Here is a 19,669-nt window from a genome sequence, read left to right as displayed (position 1 = left end):
CTTTGTAAAAGTAATAATCATTCGATAAAAGTACGTTAAATGACTCATATAACAATGGTTAACTAATAGAGAAAAAAAAAACCCGCAGTATATAAACTAACTCAAAGTTTAAACTTTAAAGAAAAGGAAAGATCACAAGTGGATTTATAGTTAGTGAGAAGAAGGGTGTGGAATCGGGTGGACAGAGAACTTCATGTTGTGGTTGCAGCCGTTGTGGTCTCCACTGACGAAGTAATAAGTCTGAACTTTACGGAGAAGCAACTTGAAGCCCCATGATGAACCTCCTCGTGCGGCCAGCTTTTTGCCTCTGGCCACATCGCATCTCTTGAAGCTATTCATGTCTGGGAGCAAGTATACGTCGTTCTTGTTGTTGTTGTGGTGCTTCGTCTTGGATTGAGTTTGATCATTGTTGTTGTTGTACGTGAAAACAAGAACATCGTTGACGTAGAATGGGGCATACTTTGTAGCCCATTCTGTGTAATCGTATCCGTTTTTCCACACAGTAACCTCAATCTTTCTCCCCCTCCTTATTGGAGCCGTGTGGTTGTGTGTAGAACCGGTGATGCTTGAGTGGTTTGAGCCCGAGCTATGATTGTTGTGTGTAGATCCAACGATGCTTGAGTGGTTTGAGCCGGAGCTGTTGTTGTTGTGTGTAGAACCAACGATGCTTGAGTGGTTTGAGCCCGCACTATGGTTGTTGTGTGTAGGGCTAGTGGCGCTTGAGTCATTTTGGTTAGGGCTGTGACTTTTGCGTGTAGAGCCAGTACCGCTAGAATGGTTTGAGCCAGAGCTGCTTCCCCAACCCCAGTCAGTATCTGTTCCATCTGAGCTCCATCCCCAACCCCAGCTTGAACCACCCGAGTTAGAGTCTTCAGAACCAGCAGAAGCCGAGCCAGAAGAACCGCCAGAGTTGCCGGAGCTCCATCCCCAACCCCCGTTGGAACCGGACTGGCCGGAACCCCAACTCCAGCTCCAGGCTTCAGCACTCCCTGAGAAGGAGAACGCAGTAACCAGGAGAACAACGAGTAGTTTGCGTGCCATAGATAGACCCATAGCTTCTTCTTCTTCTTCGATCAAATATATTGATAGCTTTCTCTTTTTTGCTTTTGTTTTTGTTTGCTTTGCTTTTGTGAGCTTTTTAAAGTTTAGAGGTTCTGTATTTATAGAGACTAGGATGGGTTAGAGAGTCGGTTCCAAAATTACATAGGAAATACAATTTTGATCTGTATCCATATTTGTAAACAAGTTGATCAGATAAAACTATCTAGGCCCTTGTCTTTATCATCATATACGATATTATAGATTCTTCCAATTCCTAATTGACTTTAGTTTTATTTCAACCAAAATAACAGTGCAAAGTAAGGAAAGAAGCGTGGTCCTTATTGATATCAGTTTCGTATAAAACACGCAAGAAGTGAGCTACATTTAACATGGAACTTCAGCTCCTGACATCGATTTGTCCCACTTTTTCGACACTCGGGGAACTGTGAGAGAGAGAGAGAGAGAGAGAGAGAGAGAGAGAGATAGAGGGAGAGAGTTACATGCATGTTGTAACACAATGACCTACTGCCCATATTTCCTATTAGAAGAAACTGGCTGAAATAAGATTCCTGCAGCTCGATGCTCAGTGACGTCAGCAGCATAAGATCTTTGAGTTATGGTAGTAAATATAGACAGTTCCAAGAAAACAATAATGGTGGGTTACAGTCACAGAGACGTGAGGACTATGGCAACATTGTAGTCGGATCTTGTCTGGGTAAGTTGTTTATCCCCTGTTTTAACACAGAGTTCGTCGTAACGTGCTGTTCAGGTTAATGGAAGCTCATGTTTCTTGGAATTCATTTGTAATAGAACATGAGATAATATGACTTGAGTTTAATTTTAATCTGGGTGAAGCTGTCTGGTGTCTGCTGCTTATCCTTAATAGGCACGAAAGAGCTAAGCGCTTCCAAGACTAAAGGCCCATTATAGTAGAGGAGAGCAAACTATGTGTATGACTCTTTTTTTTATTCAGATGATTCCTTTCACGTCTAGAGTTTGTATCTACTGTTCCTGACTTTGTATATTGTACTGGTTCTTTTGGCAAGTGTAAACATCAATTGGCTGCGAGGTTGGCTTCTTCTTTGGACATACAGCGAAATCGAGGTCTCAGATGACCATCTTGCCTTGATCTGAAGCTTTCCATACAAATATTCATAAGCTACAAAGTTATGTCTTAGGCTTATGCGTCGTGCCTGTAACCTGGGATCTGTCTGTGTCTTTTCAGAATTATGCGGATCAAGATTCTTCACCTGTTTTGATGAACAATGTTGTTTCCTCTTTTCTGTTCCTCTTTTCTGTTTCACTTGTAGACTTGTAGTATGTAATCAATACATCAACAGTGGAGTTATATGTTTTCTGGTTTGGTCTACATGAGGCGATAGATTACTCAAACATTAATTGGTAAGTACTAATAAAGGTATTATAGGTTATTTTCTTTATCTCAAAATCTTGATCATGCTTCCTCATGAAGCGAGCCTCGTTTACAACAACTTCAGTTTCAAAATATTAAACTTCTTACTCTAATAAAACTAATAATCATTCCATATATAAACCTTTAAATGACTCATATACAATGGTTAACTAATAGAAAAAAAAAACCCGCAGAATATAAACTAACTCAAAGTTTAAACTTTAAAGAAAAGGAAATAACAAGTGAACTAGATTTAGAGTTTAGTGAGAAGAAGGGTGGGGGATCGGGTGGACAGAGAATTTCATGTTGTGGTTGCAGCCGTTTGGGTCTCCACTGACGAAGTAGTAAGTCTGAACCTTACGGAGAAGCAACTTGAAGCCCCATGATGATGAACCTCTTCGTGCGGCCAGCTTCTTGCCTCTCGCCACATCGCACCTCTTGAAGCTTTTAATGTCTGGGAGCAAGTAGACGTCGTTCTTGTTGTTGTTGTGTTTCGTCGTCTTGGATTGGGTTTGATCATTGTTGTTGTTGTTGTACGTGAAAACAAGAATATCGTTGACGTAGAAAGGGGCATGCTTTGTAGCCCATTCTGTGTAACCGTATCCGTTTTTCCACACAGTAATCGCAATCTTTCTCCCCCTCCTTGGAGCCGTGTGGTTGTGAGTAGAACCGGTGATGCTTGAGTGGTTCGAGACAGAGCTATGATTGTTGTGTGTAGAACCAACGATGCTCGAGTGGTTTGATGAGCCGGTGTTGTGGTTGTTGTGTGTGGAGCCAGTGATGCTCGAGTGGTTTGAGCCCGAGCTATGGTTGTTGTGTGTAGAACCAACGATGCTTGAGTGGTTTGAGCCCAAACTATGATCGTTGTGTGTAGGGCCAGTGCGGCTTGAGGGATTTTGGCCAGGGCTGTGACTTTTGCGTGTAGAGCCAGTACCGCTAGAATGGTTTGAGCCAGAGCTGCCTCCCCAACCCCAGTCAATATCTGTTCCGTCTGAGCTCCATCCGTAACCCCAGCTTGAACCACCCGAGTTAGAGTCTTCAGAACCACCAGAAGCGGAGCCAGAAGAACCGCCAGAGTTGCCGGAGCTCCATCCCCAACCCCCGTTGGAACCAGAACCCCAACTCCAGCTCCAGGCGTCAGCACTCCCGGAGAAGACGAACACAGTAACCAGGAGAACAACGAGTAGCTTGCGTGCAGTAGATAGACCCATCGCTTCTTCTTCTTCTTTAATCAAAATTTTTGATTGCTCTCTCTTCTTTTGTTTTGTTTTGCTTTTGTGAGATCTTTAGAGTTTAGAGGTTCTGTATTTATACAGATTAGGATGGGTTAGAGAGTCGGTTCCCAAATTACATAGGAAATACAACTTTGATCCGTATCCATATTTGTAAACAAGTGGATCAGATAAATCTGATCTAGCCCTTGTCTTTATTATCATCATATTACGATATTAATTAGATTCTTCCAATTCCTAATTGACTTTAATTTTATTTCAACAAAAATAAGAGTGGAAAGCAAGGAAAGAAGCGTGGTCCTTGTTGATATCAGTTTCGTATAAACATGCAAGAAGTGAGTGACATTTAACATGAAGAAATGTACAAACCTACAAAAAGATTCGCAAAGTAATTGTTTGTTCATATGAACACAGTCACAGAACAAGACAAAATCATTAAATAGTTTTCACTTCTATTATTTCATGCTATTTTTAATTTATTTTATTAAATGTTATGGGTGATTAGAGATTTTTAGACCATCATTACCGCAGCAACCCTTTCACGTTGCTTCAAAAAAAATGATTTTATTTATTTATTATCTTTTATTAATTATAACTATTGTGTGAGTGACAGGTGTTAATTATTTGAGAGAAACGGTTCTTGCTATAGCAATCGGAGCAGCGATTCTTCCCTTCTTTTCTTATCTTTGATCACTATATTAATTTTTTATCAATGAGACACTTGATTAGCAACTCCACTAATGATGCCTTTACACAACAAAAATAAAAAAAAAACTCATTATAACAAAAACAAATTAATATGACTGATGGGAGAAAGGTTTCGTTCTAAAGCAGGTGAAAAAAATCAGGTGACGTAAGCAGGTGAAAAAAGCGATCTTCTCGGTTTCTTCTTGTCTCCTTCACGCTTCGCCTCTGTGATGGCTGACGCTCTGCCTCTTCCTTCCCCTCCCCCCCCCCGGTTCCTCCAATTCCATCTTCTCCTCTCTATGGTTTCTCTTTACCGGATGTGATGATGTCAAATCTGCCTTCTTCTTCCCCTTTTTCTCCGGCAAATCAAACTATTCCCTCTGAGAAAGGTGTTCTTGGGGTGGCCCCTTCTTCTTTGGTCAAGGATAATTCCTCTGTTCCTCACTCTATTTCTACTGGCCCCTCTTCTCCACCAGTTGCTAAACCTAAGGTTTCTGATTCTGGTTTTAATTGGGCAAAAAATCTTACTTCAGAAGGTAAAATTCCTGTTTCCTCGGCTTCGGTGTCGATTTCAGTTGATGGTTGTCCTCGTGTTAAGGTTTCTAATGATGTTTTTGAAAGAGGAGCTAAACTTCATGAATATTTTATTGTGGGAACCCTTTATGGCAAAGCTCCATCTTATGGGAAGATATGGGGTGTTCTGAATTTTCTGTAGGGAAAAGATAAGCGTGTTACGGTCCATACTTTGACAGAAAATGCTTTTCTCTTCCATATTCCCTCTCCTTCTCTACGGAAACGAGTGTTGCAACAGGAATTATGGCATGTTGGTGACTCTCCTTTCTTTGTCACGGCATGGAATTCAGATTTCAGCTTCAATCCTCCGTCACTAGAAAAAGCTCCGGTCTGGGCTACTATAAGGGATATTCCCTTTGATCTGATCACTAGGGAGGGTCTAAGTATTATTTGTAGGCCATTGGGAAGAGCGGTTGACCATAAGGCTTTCACTAGTATCAGCTCAGCTGAGGTAAAAGTTATTGTGGATCTTACTAAACCTCTACCTCCTATGTTGGAGCTTGAGCGAGAGGATGGTCAAGTCTTGATTCTGCAAGTCACATATCCTTGGCTTCCCCCTTTATGTCCTCTTTGCAATGAAATAGGGCATAAGGCTTCTCTTTGTCTTACATCTCCTCAATCAGAGATGAACTCTACCGCAGAGCAATTCACCCCGCCTCAAGGTGAAAAGAAGCAGGTTTGGAAGGCTGTCCCTGGTGGTAAGCCTTGTCTTAACTCAAGTGTTTTAGTTGTTAAGCAAGCTTATGTGGTTCAGGTGGAAAAAGTTTCAACTACTAACTCTACGGAAATCCAAATCCCCTCTTTCAAAGTAGACCAGTTCAATGTTGTTCACTCTTCTGATCTGTCCAATCCTGCCACCGCTTCGCTCATGGCTGTTCCTCCACCTCCTGCTACCTCAAACTGTTTTGATATGCTCTCATTGGAGGAGCATGCTATTATTCCAAATAAAGACTCTTCTTCTATGGTTCTCTACGGTTCTTCTTCTTCTACTTTATCTTCCTCTAAAGGAAAGAAACCGAAGAGAAAGAGGTTTGATCTTCTATCACCTACTCCAGGTGGCATTCTCTCCATCCAAGGAGGGAAGCGTCACACTCAATAATATGTTTATATGTTGGACAACTTTTTTTGGAATGTGCGAGGTCTTAATGAATCGTCAAAGCACCGACCTCTTTGCAACTGGCTTCGTTGTCATAAAGTTACTTTTGGAGCTCTTTTGGAGTTGCATGTTAAAGAAACTAATAAGAACCATGTTTTATCGTCTTTTGGTCCGGAGTGGACCGTTTTATCTAATTACCAGTTTTCAGACTTGGGGAGGATATGGATCATTTACAAAGCTCCTACTAGAGCTAGAGTTCTTTCTATGGACCTCCAGTCAGTTACTTGTGAAATTTTGTTAGAGGATGGGAAGGATCTCATTTATACTGCGGTCTACGCTTCAAATGATGAGGAAGAAAGGAAAAAGTTGTGGTGTTCTCTTCGTACTACAGAGGCCAATTTTGGTTTATCATACAGGTCATGGATGGTTAATGGGGATTTTAATGAGATTCTCTATCCAGCTGAAACCTCAAATGCTAGCATTGTTTGTTCTACAAGAGGAATGAGGTTGTTTGGTGATTGCCTAGCTGATTTAGGTCTATTTGATCTTCCGTTTAGTGGTCCTCAATTCACTTGGACAAATAAAAGATCAATAGATCCTACTAGGAAGAAATTAGATCGTTGCTTGGCGAATGGGCATTGGCTGTCAATGTTCCCATCTAGTCATTGCACCTTCGAGGCTCCAGAGTTTTCAGATCACTCACCTTGCTTTATTCAGCTCGTTACGCCTCCTCCTTCTTATGGTACCCGTCCTTTTAAGTTTTTTTGCTCTCTTAACAAAGCATCCAAAGTTTCTGGACTCTGTGTTTGAAGCTTTGGTTCAAGTTGGTGTTCATGTTTATACTCTTAAAGACTTTTGTTTCAAGCTGAAAAAGATGAAAGGCCCTATGAAGTCTTTGATGAGGGATAATTTTTGTGACTTAGAGAAGAGAGTAGTTGAGGCTCACTCTAATCTTGTTGCCCTTCAGCTGTTAGCCTTGAATGATCCTTCTCCAGTCAATCTTCAGAATGAGTTATTAGCGAAAGATGGGTGGATGCATCTTAGTCTTGCTGAGGAAGGTTTTTTCAAACAGAAATCTCGTCTCACATGGTTAGGTGAGGGTGATTTTAACACTTCTTTCTTCCATAAGGTCTCTATGGCCAGAAATGCAGGGAACGCCATAAAACTCTTGTTAAAGTCGGATGGTTCTGCTACATCATCTCTCAAGGAAGTTCATGAGCTAGTTGTAGATCACTTTGCTGAGATTTTGCAGACAATTAAGGGTCAGTTTTGTCCTCAGCTGCCTTTGTTTTTTGAATCTTTGATCCATTCTACTTGTTCGTTGGCGCAACAAGCTTCTCTGTCCTCTCCTTTCTCAAATGAAGCAATCAAGACTTGCCTGTTCAAAATGCTTCTTAATAAAACTCCAGGACCAGATGGATTTCCTGCTGAGTTTTTTAAGTCGACTTGGTCTATTATTGGGCAGGATTTAACAATGGGAGTGCAACAATTCTTTCTGGATTCCTTTCTCCCATCCGCCTTAAACTCGACGAGTCTTATCCTTATTCCAAAAATTCCAGGGACAGTTGATGTTAGGGATTTTCGTCCTATCTCTTGTCTTAACACGACTTACAAGATCATATCTCGGCTCTTATTAGACAGGTTAAAAATTCTTCTTCCTGATCTTATACTTCCTAATCAAACCGCATTTATTAAGGATAGACTACTATTGGAGAATGTGCTATTGGCCTCAGAAGTTGTGCAAGGCTATCCACTTGCTTCAGGTAAAGAAAAATCACGCTGAAAGTGGACATTTCTAAGGCCTTTGATTCGGTCAGATGGGACTTCCTTTTTAGCTCTCTTCAAGCTTATAAGATTCATCGGGGTTTCATTAAGTGGATTAGAGCATATGTCTGTTTCCCTCGTTCAATGTTAGTCTTAATGGGGTTTCTTCAGGCTTTTTCAAAGGAAAGACAGGTTTGCGCCAAGGAGATCCATTATCCCCCATTCTAATTGTTATGATAATGAATGTGTTATCTCTAATGTTGAACAAAGCAGCAGAAGAAGGTTCGTTCAGTTACCATCCTAGTTGTGAGGATCTTAAGCTTACTCATCTTCGTTTTGCGGACGATTTATTAATTTTCTTAGAGGGCTCTGAGCATTCTTTGAGAGGAGTTATGTCAATCCTCTCAGACTTTGAGGAAATGTCTGGACTGGGAATGAATATTGAGAAGACCTCCATGTTTTGTTCCGGTTTAAGTGAGAGTAGTTTGGAAAGGCTGCATTTAGTATTCAATATGAAGCATGTCTCACTTCCAGTCAGGTACTTGGGCCTTCCTTTATGTTCGAGAAAACTTTCGCTAAGGAATTGTGATCCCTTGTTGTCTCAAATCAGAAAGAAATTAAATTCTTGGACTCACAAGTTTCTGAGTTTAGCAGGAAGGTTAACACTTATCTCTAGTGTTATTTCAGGCATTATTGGTTTTTGGACTAGTGCTTTCTTCCTTCCGAAGCAAGTTATTAAGCGGATCAATAGCCTGTGCAGCTCTTTTCTATGGCGAGGCAAGATCGATTCTCCTTCGGGCGTTAAAGTGTCATGGTATGACATTTGCTTCCCTAAGCTCGAGGGTGGTCTTGGTTTAAGGAACATTGGTAGTTGGAATGAGACTTGTGCCTTGAAACTTATATGGATGTTGTTTTTTAGAGCTGGTTCGTTGTGGGTGGCATGGATTAGAAGTAAGTATTTTTCTAAATCTCCTCTGTGGGCGCTTAATGAGAAAAATGTTGCTTACTCTTGGAATTTTAGAAAATTACTTAAGCTTCATCCCTTAGCTCTTTAATTTTTAAGCATCAATATCGGCAATGGTGATTCTACCTTCTTTTGGTGGGATCCATGGACTCGTTTTGGTTCTCTCTAACATTTTCTAGGCTCAGACGGTCCCAGTCTATTAGGGATCCCTCTGCTTTCAACTGTGGCTGAATTGAGATTTGAAGATGGTTGGTCTCTCCCTAATGCTAGATCAGAGAGACAAGTTCTTCTCCACTCTTTCCTCTCTACCATTACCATGTCTACTTCAAATGATACTCCGGTTTGGGCTGTTGATGGTATAACTTACTGGTATTTCTCTTCAAAAGTTGTGTGGAATGCTGTTAGGATTTCAAAATCTGATAAATCTTGGGCTCCGCTTGTTTGGCACAAAGCTGTCATCCCAAGACATGCTATAACCACTTGGTTGTTCATTCTTAATTGTAATCCTACTCTTGATCGTTTGTCTACTTGGGGTTATGATGTTGAGTTAGATTGTCTCCTTTGTGGGTTAGGCCATGAATCACGAAATCATCTGTTTTTTAACTGTGCATTCTCTGCTGAGGTTTGGCGTTTGATAACGAATAAGTTTCAGATTTCTACTTCTCCGGTGTTATGGGATCAGATTCTCCTTTGGCTGCCAAGGTCTTCAGTTTCGAAGCACAAAAAACTTGCTCTCCTTCAAGGATGGCAGGGTGCGATCTATGAACTATGGCGAGAGAGAAATCGGCAGTTTCATGATGGTATCTCGCTATCTGCAGTTGCTCTTACAAAGATCATTCTTTCTACTATGAAGGATCAGTGTAAAGCAATGTCTCAGCTGGGCTTAAAACGTGGGATTTCTATTCTTCATTGTTGGACTTCTTAAAGTTGTGTTTGTTTACTAATACTTGCAAAAGCTTAAGTTTATTTTCAATGTTCCTTTTTTTGATCCTTGATTCTCCTAGTATTAGTTATACTAATTCTTTTCTCTTTTCTGTTTGTAATAATTCTATATTACTCTTTGTACAGTTTTAGTAATTTAATTAAGAAAATCCTTTAACAAAAAAAGAAAACAAATTAATATGGACGAATTTGGTAGTACACTAAATTGAAGAATCTGACATGTGTTTTACCTATAAATCCAACTACCCACTAAAATGACTCCTTTGCCTAAAGTCGGTACTTTACCTTGCTGAAAAGAGCGAGGACAAATTGGTCATTAACTGTTCTACAACACGCTTTGAATTTTACTTATCCAACTGTTGTAAATTGTAATCTAATAATAATAAATCCAAATTAACCTTTTTGTTTTTGGAAATAAGGAAACTTCCAAGACGGAGAGACAAAGAGGTTTGCCGAGTAGAAATATTTCCTCCTTAGGGAGCACTTAGGGAGGAGGAAGGAAGAGATGGAGGTAACAACCGCCGACGAGGTTTTTCCGGAGGTTAACACCGCCGAGGTAACGGAAAATCTTGATCGGAACGAGCTTGTGGAGTCGTCGAACGCCGTCGTTCTTGCTGACGGAGTCGTAGCGGCTGAGGAGAGGAAGATTGAAGCGGAGAATCGTGAAGAGAGCGAGACGCCTCCAGAGGATGATATTTGTCCGATCTGTTTCTGCTCTTTTACGGTTCCTTGTCGTGGGAATTGTGGTCATTGGTATTGCGGTTAGTCTTTTTGAGCTTAATTTCATCTTTACATTGAATAGAAGTATCTATCTATCTATCAAGCTTGTGTCTTTCTATTGGAAACGTGAGAATTGCTTATCTGGGTTTTGAATTTTGATTTAGGGTTCTAGTCTTGGGATTTTTGGTAGTCAATAAATTTCGATTCTTTTTCTGTTCCTATGGAGTGTTTGTTTGCAATGCCAATAGAAGATGTTCAGGGTTGCTTATTAAGATTGTTGAATTTATTATACAGGAAGTTGTATCTTGCAGTACTGGAACTATGCTGCAGTATCTAGGCCTTGCAAGTGTCCCATGTGTGTCCGGCTCATCACTAAGCTGTCACCAGAAGCATCTTTGCTAGAGCGCCAGGAGCAAGAGGTTAAGGAGGTTCTTGATAAGGTCCGTAGGTATAACCGTCTCTTTGTTGGAGGTCTAACTGGCTTTGTTCAGGTATGGTCTTTTTGTTTTCTATGATTTTTGTTTGTTGCTTCTCTTTACTGTCTGATGCATTTCTTAACTTGGCAAAACCACCCTCCTCTTTCGAATATTTCAGAAGGTGCACGAGCTGCCTTTTCTAATGAAGAGAATGGTGTGGCATATGATGGATACAGATGTGAACAATCTTTATTTTCATGAAGTGCGCATCTTTGCAGTTAAGAACATCTTACCCCCCTGGAGTTTACTTTTCATAGTTTAGTGTTTAGTTGTTAGCTCTTTTACCTACTTATTCATGTTGCTATTCGTTTTCTGTACTGCTAATAGCCAAGCAAGACTACACATACTATATCACTCTCTGTAATCATCATAGGATATATATATATATATATATTCTGTTTTTGCTTTCTCTCATTGAAAGTTGAGAAACTAAAGTTTCTTCCGGTGTTTGCAGATGTTCATGAGTACCCTTTACACTGCCGCAGAGTTTAACTTCATCCCAACGGGTAAGTAACCTCACAAGTCATAAACCAGCAATGACGGGGTTTAAGGCTTTTTAAGCTTTCCAAGATTGACTTTTTCCCGTTTTCTACAGGCGGGTTCAGAATAGTGACAGTTTTTGACTACGCTGCGATAACTATGATCCTGATTCTGCGCTTAGTAGGGATCTATCGGAGGAGACGCCTTGCTCAGCAGGTCAGACAACTAGCAGCTGCAGTAATTGAGGAGCCGGAAAGAGATTTAAGGGAATAATAGTAACAGACAAGTGAATGTATTAAGTCTTGTGCAGTTTGATCCTTGTGGATAGGAATGGTAGATCATAGAAACCTCGAGTTTGTGCAGTTTAACAGAGAATAAGATTCCAGATGCTATAACAGTAAAAAAGAAAATGATTGGAATATAGTTATCTATGAAAAAAGTTTTACCGCAAAAGATTCTCTTAACCAGACTTGCTTAAAGAATCAGTGCCTGTGGTATCAGGAACTAGGTGATAAACGATGTGGTTTATTGCTAGCTCTTGGTAAACGATGTCGTTTTACCAACGCGGTCTGTGGTAAACGATGTCGTTTTATGACAATCTCTTGGGTTATTTCGTATATTTTCTTTTATTTTTTTTTTCCGCTTTCAAATCACAGTGAGTGTAATTACTTTCGCCCTTTTCTACTTGCAAACTCAATTTGAAAGCCATCTTTTCCGATCTATCGAAACGAAGGGAATCGTAGCGGCGGAGGAAGGAGAAATGGGTGTACGTGCAATATCTCAAGAGGCGTTCGACGATCTAGTGAGGGAAAATGTTGAAGATCTTGGAATGGAACCCTCCGAAGCTCTCGAAGACGCTCTCCACACTCTCAAACTCCAAGGCGTCGATCTCTCCGGTCCGTAAAAATACAAATCTATTTTTAGTTTTCCCTTTTCTCTCAAACTAGATTTATGTATCAATTTTGTGTGTTTGTTTATGCTACACAGGGATCATTACATGTGTTCCAGGAGAAAGTAGCATTAAGGACAATCCCGTGATTGCTTGTTTAGATAGACTAAAAGAATTCGACAGTGTTTCTATAGACGGACCTCTTCGAGAAGAGGATTTGGATGAGATTTCGAGTTTGTTCGTCAAGCTCAAGGAGCTTTGTTGCAGCCAACAAGATTCAGGGACGCTGCAATCGCGACGAAACATGGTGCTGTGGACTTAACATGCTCTCTTTGTTCCAAAATCAAGATAGCTCCTGGAAGTAATCGTAATCGTATTGTTGTTCCCTGTTTGAAAGCTTTGGCTGTGTTGATTCATGGTAATGAGTAATGACTTCTGGAGTTAGTCTTTTTTTTTTGTGTGTTTATAATTTTGAATTGATGTTGATCGTGTTTTTAATTCAATTCTAGACATTCAGAGCACTGAGGCATTCAGGAAGTGTACTGGACCAAGTATTGTTGTTGGCCTATTGAGTAATTCGATCTCCGATTCTGATTCGTTGGATGCTGGTTTCGCTGTTGTTGCTGCTGCATCAACTGGTAATGAAGTTGTGAAACAATCATTCATGGAATTAAAAATTGATGAACTTATTCTACAAGTGCTGAACAGAGAGAGTAAAACTACCGTTCGAGCTCTGTACGATGCTATTTGTGTTCTTTTGACTCCAGATGACAACCGTGTTGTTGCTTCCCAAGTAAGTAGGTTTACATTCGTTTGGACTGTGTGAATCAAATTAAGTAGAAAATGCATCTAAAACAGCTATGGAACACTTAGCAAACATTTATTACTCGTTGTCTTTTGTGTTTGAAACCATGGGAAAATAAATAGCCTTTTCTGTGCTTATTCATGGACATACTTTGAGAACACAAATCAACTAGATTCTTGCTTTCATGTGTTTTAGGTTTATGGTTATGCACGAACTTTCGCCAAATTAGGGATTGCAACAGCCCTTACCGAAGCATTACAGGCAGGGATTGGCTCTGATAGTTTGGTGTCAGCAAGTATTGCGTTAAAATCAATTGCTGTAAATGTAAGTCTCCTAGTTGAAATCTCTGTGTCATAACATTTATCTGGTTAAGTCGTTACAATTTCCTCATCTGCTTTTGCTGTAAACAGGATGAAATATGTAAATCTATTGCTGAAATTGGTGGAATAGATACACTTCTTCGGTGTATTGATGATAGCGGTGAACAAGGCAACAACACTGCTGCAAAGACATGTTGTTCTCTGTTGTCTAAGGTGAATAGCTGTCGCTTTAAACTGTCCTACAGGCTGCCGCTTTTGTCTTCATTGTCGTCAGCTATTCAAATTCCTTCTTTAAATTTGGCGTTTCAAGTATTTGCCACACCATATTAAGAGTAGCTTGTGTTCATGTTTATCCAATAAATGCATGTTCTTAAAATTTAAGCTTTTCAAAAGCCTAAACCCTAAAGCTACTGATTTAGATTAGCATTGCAATCACGCGTGAGAAATGTTTGCCTAAACTGTGTATTTTATTCAGTTGGCAGGAAGTGACTCTAACAAGAGTACCATAGTTGAGAAGCGGGGTCTCGATAAGCTAATCAAACTTGCACAACGATTCTCCGATGATCCTCTAGTCATACAAGAGGTAAGTAAAACGAAATGAAGAGTCATCCTCTTACGACTTTGTGTCCCATACAATTTTCCTGTCTAGAGAAGATACTTGTCAGTTGTGACAATAGGTCACGTCTATGATCCACTAGATAAGAACGTAATGTCGAGTGGAGAATGTCTTTTTGTAGCACTAGGGTCTGAGTGCATAATCCTTTTGATTGACCCAAGATATATTGGTTGGTTCAGGTCATGTTGATAATCTCTATAATCTGTTTGAGATCACCAGACCACGCAGCCAAGGCTATAGAAGCCGGAGCTGGTGATTTAGCGGTCCAAGCTATGAAGAGGTTCCCAGTAGCGGCCCAAATGCAGAGAAACGCTTGCAACATGATACGAGAACAGGTAACTATCTTGTTTCCAAAATTTGTCATCCAAAAATATGCACATATCACAAATTCTTTTATCATATTGAGTTCTGTCTGCTTGCATACTACAGAAGTATTCTGCTTGCCAATGGAATTGAGAAGCTGATAAGGACTGCTAAGGCCAATAATGAGTTATGCAGAGCCGCTGCAACTGATGCACTGAGAGACCTTGGCCTTGATAACTACAATAATTAAAGGCCAATCTATCTCCCTTGGTATATTCATGAAAACTACAATTCTGCGAGGTTGGTACCAATTGTTTTCTGCATTGTCTTATGCATTATTCAAGCTAAGAGGAGTGAAGAAGAACGCAAGATCTTACATACTGTCAACAACAGTTTGCATTGAGTTCATCTTTTGAGTAGAAAAGCATTAGGATGTTGAATTTTTTGCAACGATTGTTTTTTTGTTCGAATGCTTGAACATGTTTTACAATAGAAAAGATTTGTTTGAGAGTTTCAGGAAGGGTTCTCACTCTAACTACGGTAAATAGTAAAATAGATAGACAAAGAACAAAAATACTTCAGCTTGAGAAAAAAACCATCTACAACATTTATGTTAAGAAGATTTATGAAAATTGAGTGTATATTTAACATTGCCGACAAGGATTTTGTCTTGTTTGTTTTTCTTTCACCTTTAGGTTTAAAACAAGGACAAACTGTTTGACTGAAGGGAAAATAAAAACAAATTGAAAATGTAAACCCACCCACGGAATGATCTCTAGAAGAGGTATTAGGAATATAATTATGTACGGCTATGTGTTTTCTTTATTAAGATGTCAATCGTCGGCATATAAACAAACTTTTAATAGATGATGATGATGGATGGGGCTATGATGAATGCAACTCTATCGGTTTCTACTTTTAGGTGGAGATCTGACAGAATAGCCAACAACATCTCGACATTTGTGGTAACCTTTTTTTCTTTATTTTCTATTTTAAAAAAGCTAAACACCCTTTTTATATACCGAAATAGAAAGCAAATCTTTTTAGTGGCCATAAATACATGAGTAGTAGTGGTTTCCATGATTAGCCAAGTTCAAAAATTTGGGGATTTTTGGGTTTCTATGTAGTAGTGAATTTATTATAATATAGATACTAAATTGAACAACTAATTCTGAGATTTTTTTTTTTCATTTTCTAATTTTATTTTATTTTATTAAAAAAATTGATGAGAAATTAATACAAAATCTCCTATTGTTATCTATCTTACCATTTCAATAATTGTTATAATTTTTAGTCAATTAAAAAAAATCTTTGCTATATTATTTAGAATAAGATATCAATAAACAAATAAAATACTACAAATGATTATATTATGAAGAGGTTAACCTCACTAAAACAGATTCGAATATTAAGTACTTAAAATTAGGTTCAGAGTTCATAACTTCATATTAAAATCGAAATTAGTTGTTTTGTTATATAAGTTATACTATTAATTTAATTATTACAGAGAGTAGAATGCCCATTGTTTGTCAGAAAACGTTGTAAGTAGAAGGGTACATCCGTCATTACGCTCAATGTCCCCATACTTTGACAAATCATAATTCAACAAAAGCGAAACTCTCTCTCTCTCTCATATGTTTGTCTTTTTTTTTTTTTTTGGAAAGAGATCTCATATGTTTGTCACTTTGTTGTATTAGCTTACTTCAAGCTGTGGTTTAAACAGAGCAGAGAAAGCTGTTCTCTTTTTATATATGGTGAGAGGAAACGAGAGCTGATAGAGAGAGAGAGAGAGAGAGAGAGAAACAGAGCTCAAGATCACGAGCCCTTTTCTACTTCTTTGGTCTTCATCATCGAGCGATCAAAGGAACAAAAAAAAAAAAGATCTCAAGAAACCCACTTTTTGTTGGTTAGATAGTTCACGGGTCTCTGAAACGTCTCTTTCTCACAACCATAACTTGATCACCCCACTAGTCCTTCCCTTTCTCCTCTCAACGGCTCAAGTTACTACACGTCACACCCGTTGTTCATTTCCTCGGATGTCGAGGCGACGTTAGATTAAAAAAAATTACTCTTATTGAGGCAGAGATTGTAGCTAGTTGCAGAGAGACAGAGGAAAGAGGTAAAAAATGGATCGGCCAGCAGTGAGTGGTCCAATGGATTTGCCGATTATGCACGATAGCGATAGGTATGAGCTCGTCAAAGATATTGGCTCCGGTAACTTTGGAGTTGCGAGATTGATGAGAGACAAGCAAAGTAACGAGCTTGTTGCTGTTAAATATATCGAGAGAGGTGAGAAGGTCAGTTTCTTTTTCCTTTACCAAAAGTATTTTACTTTATGTTTCAACTCCTCTCTAGGTTCTTGAATTCAAAGAATCCATTTTTTGAGTTCTCACCATCCAATCATGATTCCTAATGTCATATATTATAGTTATGAATGGTTTTGAACTTGTGATCATTGATGCTGAAATGAGTAAAATGGTTTCTCTGTTCTGCATGCTCTGTTTTTTGTAGTCTGTGTTGTGTAATGTTGTTTTGAAGGCTCTAGGTGTTTTTGATGGTATGGATTTTTGATAATTCGAATGTGGAACTTGATATTAATGGTTGGATTTTTTTGGAGTTTACTACAGATAGATGAAAATGTAAAAAGGGAGATAATAAACCACAGGTCCTTAAGACATCCAAATATCGTAAGATTCAAAGAGGTTTGTTTTCAACTCCCTTTAAGCTGTTTACTTACTACTAAGTACTAACTAACATTCAAGAAAAAGTAAATTCTATATTTAATTCTCATGTTTGCTTCAGGTCATATTAACACCGACCCATTTAGCCATTGTTATGGAATATGCATCTGGAGGAGAACTCTTCGAGCGAATCTGCAATGCAGGCCGCTTCAGCGAAGACGAGGTTTATTCTCTCTTGTCTCTCTTTTTAGATTGATGGTTAATGTAAGATTCAAAATACTGAGGTTAATATTACCTTGTAGGCAAGGTTCTTCTTCCAACAGCTCATTTCAGGAGTTAGTTACTGTCATGCTATGGTAATGAGAAATGTTCAGTTTCAAAATCAATGTTTCATCCTCTGTGAAAAAGGGCTGACTCAAGTGATTAAATTTTATGTTGTAGCAAGTATGTCACCGAGATTTAAAGCTTGAGAATACCTTATTAGATGGTAGCCCGGCTCCTCGACTAAAGATTTGTGATTTCGGATATTCTAAGGTATCTTTTCTTTGTCAACCATTTCAAAAACTATACTTTTTACTGTGACTTTAAGCTTTGTGTGTGTTTTTCTTCAGTCCTCTGTGTTACATTCACAGCCAAAATCAACTGTTGGAACTCCTGCTTATATCGCTCCCGAGGTTTTACTAAAGAAAGAATATGATGGAAAGGTACTTTATAATCATAGTGCCCAGACGACTAATAGTAACCATATATTATACAAACAACAATTCTTTCTTCCTTTATACATATATAGGAGAAAAATGCTTTTTCTTGATGAAAACAATCTCGTTGAGCATCTTGGCTCTTAAAGCATTTTGGTCAAGAGAGCTATTTGAAAAATTTATCATTCTTGAATTGGTCAAATGCATTCATAATTGGTCAGGTTGCAGATGTTTGGTCATGTGGGGTAACTCTGTACGTCATGCTTGTTGGAGCATATCCTTTCGAAGATCCCGAGGAGCCAAAGAATTTCAGGAAAACTATACATGTGAGAGTCTTTCTTCATGCTTTAATAGTTGAAACATGTAACTAATGGACTCTGTGCTTGCTTGCTATCTAAACAATCTGTTATGTTCTTGCTCAGAGAATCCTGAATGTTCAGTACGCTATTCCGGATTATGTTCACATATCTCCTGAATGTCGCCATTTGATCTCCAGAATATTCGTTGCTGACCCTGCAAAGGTATAACTACCCCCAAAGCATATATACACACCTCTGATCAATGTTCTTTATAGTGTGATTGAAAGAAGCTGCTTGCATTTTGTATGTCTATTAATGTGTTTGCTGAATTGGCTAATATTGGTTGGTTTCTTGGCAGAGGATATCAATTCCTGAAATAAGCAACCACGAATGGTTTCTGAAGAATCTACCTGCAGATCTCATGAACGATAACACACTGAACAGTCAGTTTGATGAATCGGATCAACCGGGACAAAGCATAGAAGAGATCATGCAGATCATTGCAGAAGCAACTGTTCCTCCTGCAGGCACTCAGAATCTGAACCATTATCTCACAGGTGAAACAATACAATACATAAACTTTTCCATCTCTTGTCTTTTTTCTTACCTTCTCCATGTTTGAAAAAAAACTTCTCATTATTTGGATAAACAGGAAGCTTGGACATAGATGACGAAATGGAGGAAGACCTAGAGAGCGACCTCGATGACCTTGACATAGACAGTAGCGGAGAGATTGTGTATGCAATGTGATACCACCTCTATGGTTTCTGCTACCAAAAATGTAATAACAAAAAAAGTTGAAGAATAAGGTGTCTTGTATGCTATTGAGATTATCCCAGCTTTGTTAATGGGGACACTTTGAATCTTTGATAAGCAAAAGACTTGAACAATCGATGGATGTTTCTAAACAAAAATTGAAAAGGAAAAAAAAAACATTTTCATCAATTGGTATTTGAATGCTTTGTGTTTGGAAAACTATATATAGAACCAGTAGTTTAATTACTTTTGTTCAAAAAAAAAAAGTAGTTTTGTTTACAAGCTATTTATTTTATTACTGATTCATTTTGATGTAGTTCTAAACTTTGGACATGTTTTTTTTTTTTTTGCTTTTATTAGATATACTAGGTTCGGACCCACACGTATGTGCAGGGTTATGTTTATAAACCAATTCATTTTAGTATTTATAAACAAACTCATACTACTTGAGATTCTAGTTTGATTTTTGGTTTAGTTTATTAATGTTTGAAAATTTGAAATAATAATGGTTTCACCAAAAAATTTAAAATTCGGAACAACATAATGGTTAGATTGATAACAAACGAAATCAATTGGTTAGATTCTATTAAATTTGCGAACTATCAAATCAAATATATAACCGTTAACAACGATAAAAACTCATTTGAGACAAATACGAATATTTAAGGGTGGGCGTAATTCTCTTTTCGTTTTGTCATGTTCTATCATGTCCTACACATGTTCTCAAATTTTTGTTGCATAAAAGAATACATTTCCAATATCTGACATTTTGAATATGAGACAAATTTCTATTTTTGATCAAAAACAGGACGGGGACTGGACGAAAACATACATTCTCAAACTCCCATATGGAATAAATATAAATATAATTCATAGTATATTTATGTATCATATGTTATAGTAAAAATATTACAAA

At 38.5% G+C, this 19,669-nt stretch overlaps 7 protein-coding genes across 8 annotated transcripts; 5 read left to right on the top strand and 2 right to left on the bottom strand.

Moving 5' to 3' along the window:
- Window positions 1-150: 150 nt before the first annotated feature.
- On the bottom strand, window positions 151-1,103 carry LOC104721420 (uncharacterized). Its single transcript, XM_010439399.3, has one exon. The coding sequence runs from the start codon at window positions 1,051-1,053 to the stop codon at window positions 151-153; it is 903 nt and encodes a 300-aa protein (XP_010437701.1). The 5' UTR covers window positions 1,054-1,103.
- Window positions 1,104-2,560: 1,457 nt separating this feature from the next.
- LOC104721419 (uncharacterized) lies at window positions 2,561-3,743 on the bottom strand. The gene has a single exon (XM_010439398.3). It carries the CDS (start codon window positions 3,661-3,663, stop codon window positions 2,713-2,715), a length of 951 nt encoding a protein of 316 aa, XP_010437700.1. The 5' UTR covers window positions 3,664-3,743; the 3' UTR covers window positions 2,561-2,712.
- Window positions 3,744-4,492: 749 nt separating this feature from the next.
- LOC104721417 (uncharacterized) lies at window positions 4,493-11,839 on the top strand. The gene is made up of 6 exons (XM_087473243.1): window positions 4,493-4,907; window positions 10,130-10,471; window positions 10,725-10,921; window positions 11,025-11,123; window positions 11,361-11,412; window positions 11,502-11,839. Exons 2-6 carry the CDS (start codon window positions 10,216-10,218, stop codon window positions 11,657-11,659), a joined length of 762 nt encoding a protein of 253 aa, XP_087329369.1. The 5' UTR covers window positions 4,493-4,907; window positions 10,130-10,215; the 3' UTR covers window positions 11,660-11,839.
- Window positions 4,697-9,693, top strand: LOC109127222 (uncharacterized). Its single transcript, XM_087471022.1, has 7 exons — window positions 4,697-4,969; window positions 5,087-5,999; window positions 6,084-6,782; window positions 6,853-7,803; window positions 7,976-8,342; window positions 8,514-8,755; window positions 8,948-9,693. Exons 1-7 carry the CDS (start codon window positions 4,697-4,699, stop codon window positions 9,691-9,693), a joined length of 4,191 nt encoding a protein of 1,396 aa, XP_087327148.1.
- Window positions 11,840-11,853: 14 nt separating the features above from the next.
- Window positions 11,854-16,251, top strand: LOC104721416 (uncharacterized). 2 transcript variants are annotated; one of them, XM_087473241.1, is made up of 11 exons: window positions 12,013-12,282; window positions 12,374-12,693; window positions 12,785-13,068; window positions 13,276-13,404; window positions 13,491-13,613; window positions 13,876-13,983; window positions 14,196-14,351; window positions 14,423-14,619; window positions 15,015-15,103; window positions 15,186-15,284; window positions 16,017-16,251. In XM_087473241.1, the coding sequence occupies exons 3-8, from the start codon at window positions 12,940-12,942 to the stop codon at window positions 14,567-14,569; spliced, it is 792 nt and encodes a 263-aa protein (XP_087329367.1). In that variant the 5' UTR covers window positions 12,013-12,282; window positions 12,374-12,693; window positions 12,785-12,939; the 3' UTR covers window positions 14,570-14,619; window positions 15,015-15,103; window positions 15,186-15,284; window positions 16,017-16,251. The 2 variants fall into 2 exon arrangements, with proteins under 2 accessions (XP_010437696.2, XP_087329367.1); XM_010439394.3 differs by lacking the exons at window positions 15,015-15,103; window positions 15,186-15,284; window positions 16,017-16,251 and having other exon boundaries at window positions 11,854-12,282; window positions 14,446-14,835.
- LOC147933594 (uncharacterized) lies at window positions 11,935-12,704 on the top strand. Its single transcript, XM_087471021.1, has 4 exons — window positions 11,935-11,953; window positions 12,043-12,282; window positions 12,374-12,582; window positions 12,624-12,704. The coding sequence occupies exons 1-4, from the start codon at window positions 11,935-11,937 to the stop codon at window positions 12,702-12,704; spliced, it is 549 nt and encodes a 182-aa protein (XP_087327147.1).
- Window positions 15,718-18,942, top strand: LOC104721415 (serine/threonine-protein kinase SRK2E). The gene is made up of 10 exons (XM_010439393.2): window positions 15,718-16,616; window positions 16,947-17,021; window positions 17,122-17,223; window positions 17,303-17,356; window positions 17,442-17,534; window positions 17,612-17,704; window positions 17,920-18,024; window positions 18,121-18,219; window positions 18,356-18,554; window positions 18,650-18,942. Exons 1-10 carry the CDS (start codon window positions 16,446-16,448, stop codon window positions 18,745-18,747), a joined length of 1,089 nt encoding a protein of 362 aa, XP_010437695.1. The 5' UTR covers window positions 15,718-16,445; the 3' UTR covers window positions 18,748-18,942.
- The last annotated feature ends 727 nt before the right edge of the window (window positions 18,943-19,669 follow it).

This window comes from Camelina sativa, chromosome 11, assembly GCF_030686135.1.
Source record: "Camelina sativa cultivar CO46 ecotype springtype chromosome 11, ASM3068613v1".
NCBI lineage: Eukaryota > Viridiplantae > Streptophyta > Magnoliopsida > Brassicales > Brassicaceae > Camelina > Camelina sativa.
This window is presented reverse-complemented; position numbering and strand designations above follow the sequence as displayed.

Bases quoted from the DNA above. Each gene is read 5' to 3' on its own strand.
- LOC104721420 (XM_010439399.3), bottom strand. From the start codon at position 1,053: ATGGGTCTATCTATGGCACGCAAACTACTCGTTGTTCTCCTGGTTACT.
- LOC104721419 (XM_010439398.3), bottom strand. From the start codon at position 3,663: ATGGGTCTATCTACTGCACGCAAGCTACTCGTTGTTCTCCTGGTTACT.
- LOC109127222 (XM_087471022.1), top strand. From the start codon at position 4,697: ATGTCAAATCTGCCTTCTTCTTCCCCTTTTTCTCCGGCAAATCAAACT. The intron at 6,783-6,852 runs GTACCCGTCCTT...CTGTGTTTGAAG, and splicing joins TACGCCTCCTCCTTCTTATG to CTTTGGTTCAAGTTGGTGTT. The intron at 8,343-8,513 runs GTACTTGGGCCT...TTTTTGGACTAG, and splicing joins CATGTCTCACTTCCAGTCAG to TGCTTTCTTCCTTCCGAAGC.
- LOC104721417 (XM_087473243.1), top strand. From the start codon at position 10,216: ATGGAGGTAACAACCGCCGACGAGGTTTTTCCGGAGGTTAACACCGCC. The intron at 10,922-11,024 runs GTATGGTCTTTT...CGAATATTTCAG, and splicing joins GTCTAACTGGCTTTGTTCAG to AAGGTGCACGAGCTGCCTTT. The intron at 11,124-11,360 runs GTTAAGAACATC...CGGTGTTTGCAG, and splicing joins ATGAAGTGCGCATCTTTGCA to ATGTTCATGAGTACCCTTTA.
- LOC147933594 (XM_087471021.1), top strand. The intron at 12,283-12,373 runs GTCCGTAAAAAT...TATGCTACACAG, and splicing joins CCAAGGCGTCGATCTCTCCG to GGATCATTACATGTGTTCCA. The intron at 12,583-12,623 runs GTGCTGTGGACT...TCCAAAATCAAG, and splicing joins TGCAATCGCGACGAAACATG to ATAGCTCCTGGAAGTAATCG.
- LOC104721416 (XM_087473241.1), top strand. From the start codon at position 12,940: ATGGAATTAAAAATTGATGAACTTATTCTACAAGTGCTGAACAGAGAG. The intron at 13,405-13,490 runs GTAAGTCTCCTA...TGCTGTAAACAG, and splicing joins TAAAATCAATTGCTGTAAAT to GATGAAATATGTAAATCTAT. The intron at 14,352-14,422 runs GTAACTATCTTG...TATCATATTGAG, and splicing joins GCAACATGATACGAGAACAG to TTCTGTCTGCTTGCATACTA.
- LOC104721415 (XM_010439393.2), top strand. From the start codon at position 16,446: ATGGATCGGCCAGCAGTGAGTGGTCCAATGGATTTGCCGATTATGCAC. The intron at 17,705-17,919 runs GTACTTTATAAT...ATAATTGGTCAG, and splicing joins AGAAAGAATATGATGGAAAG to GTTGCAGATGTTTGGTCATG. The intron at 18,220-18,355 runs GTATAACTACCC...GTTTCTTGGCAG, and splicing joins TCGTTGCTGACCCTGCAAAG to AGGATATCAATTCCTGAAAT.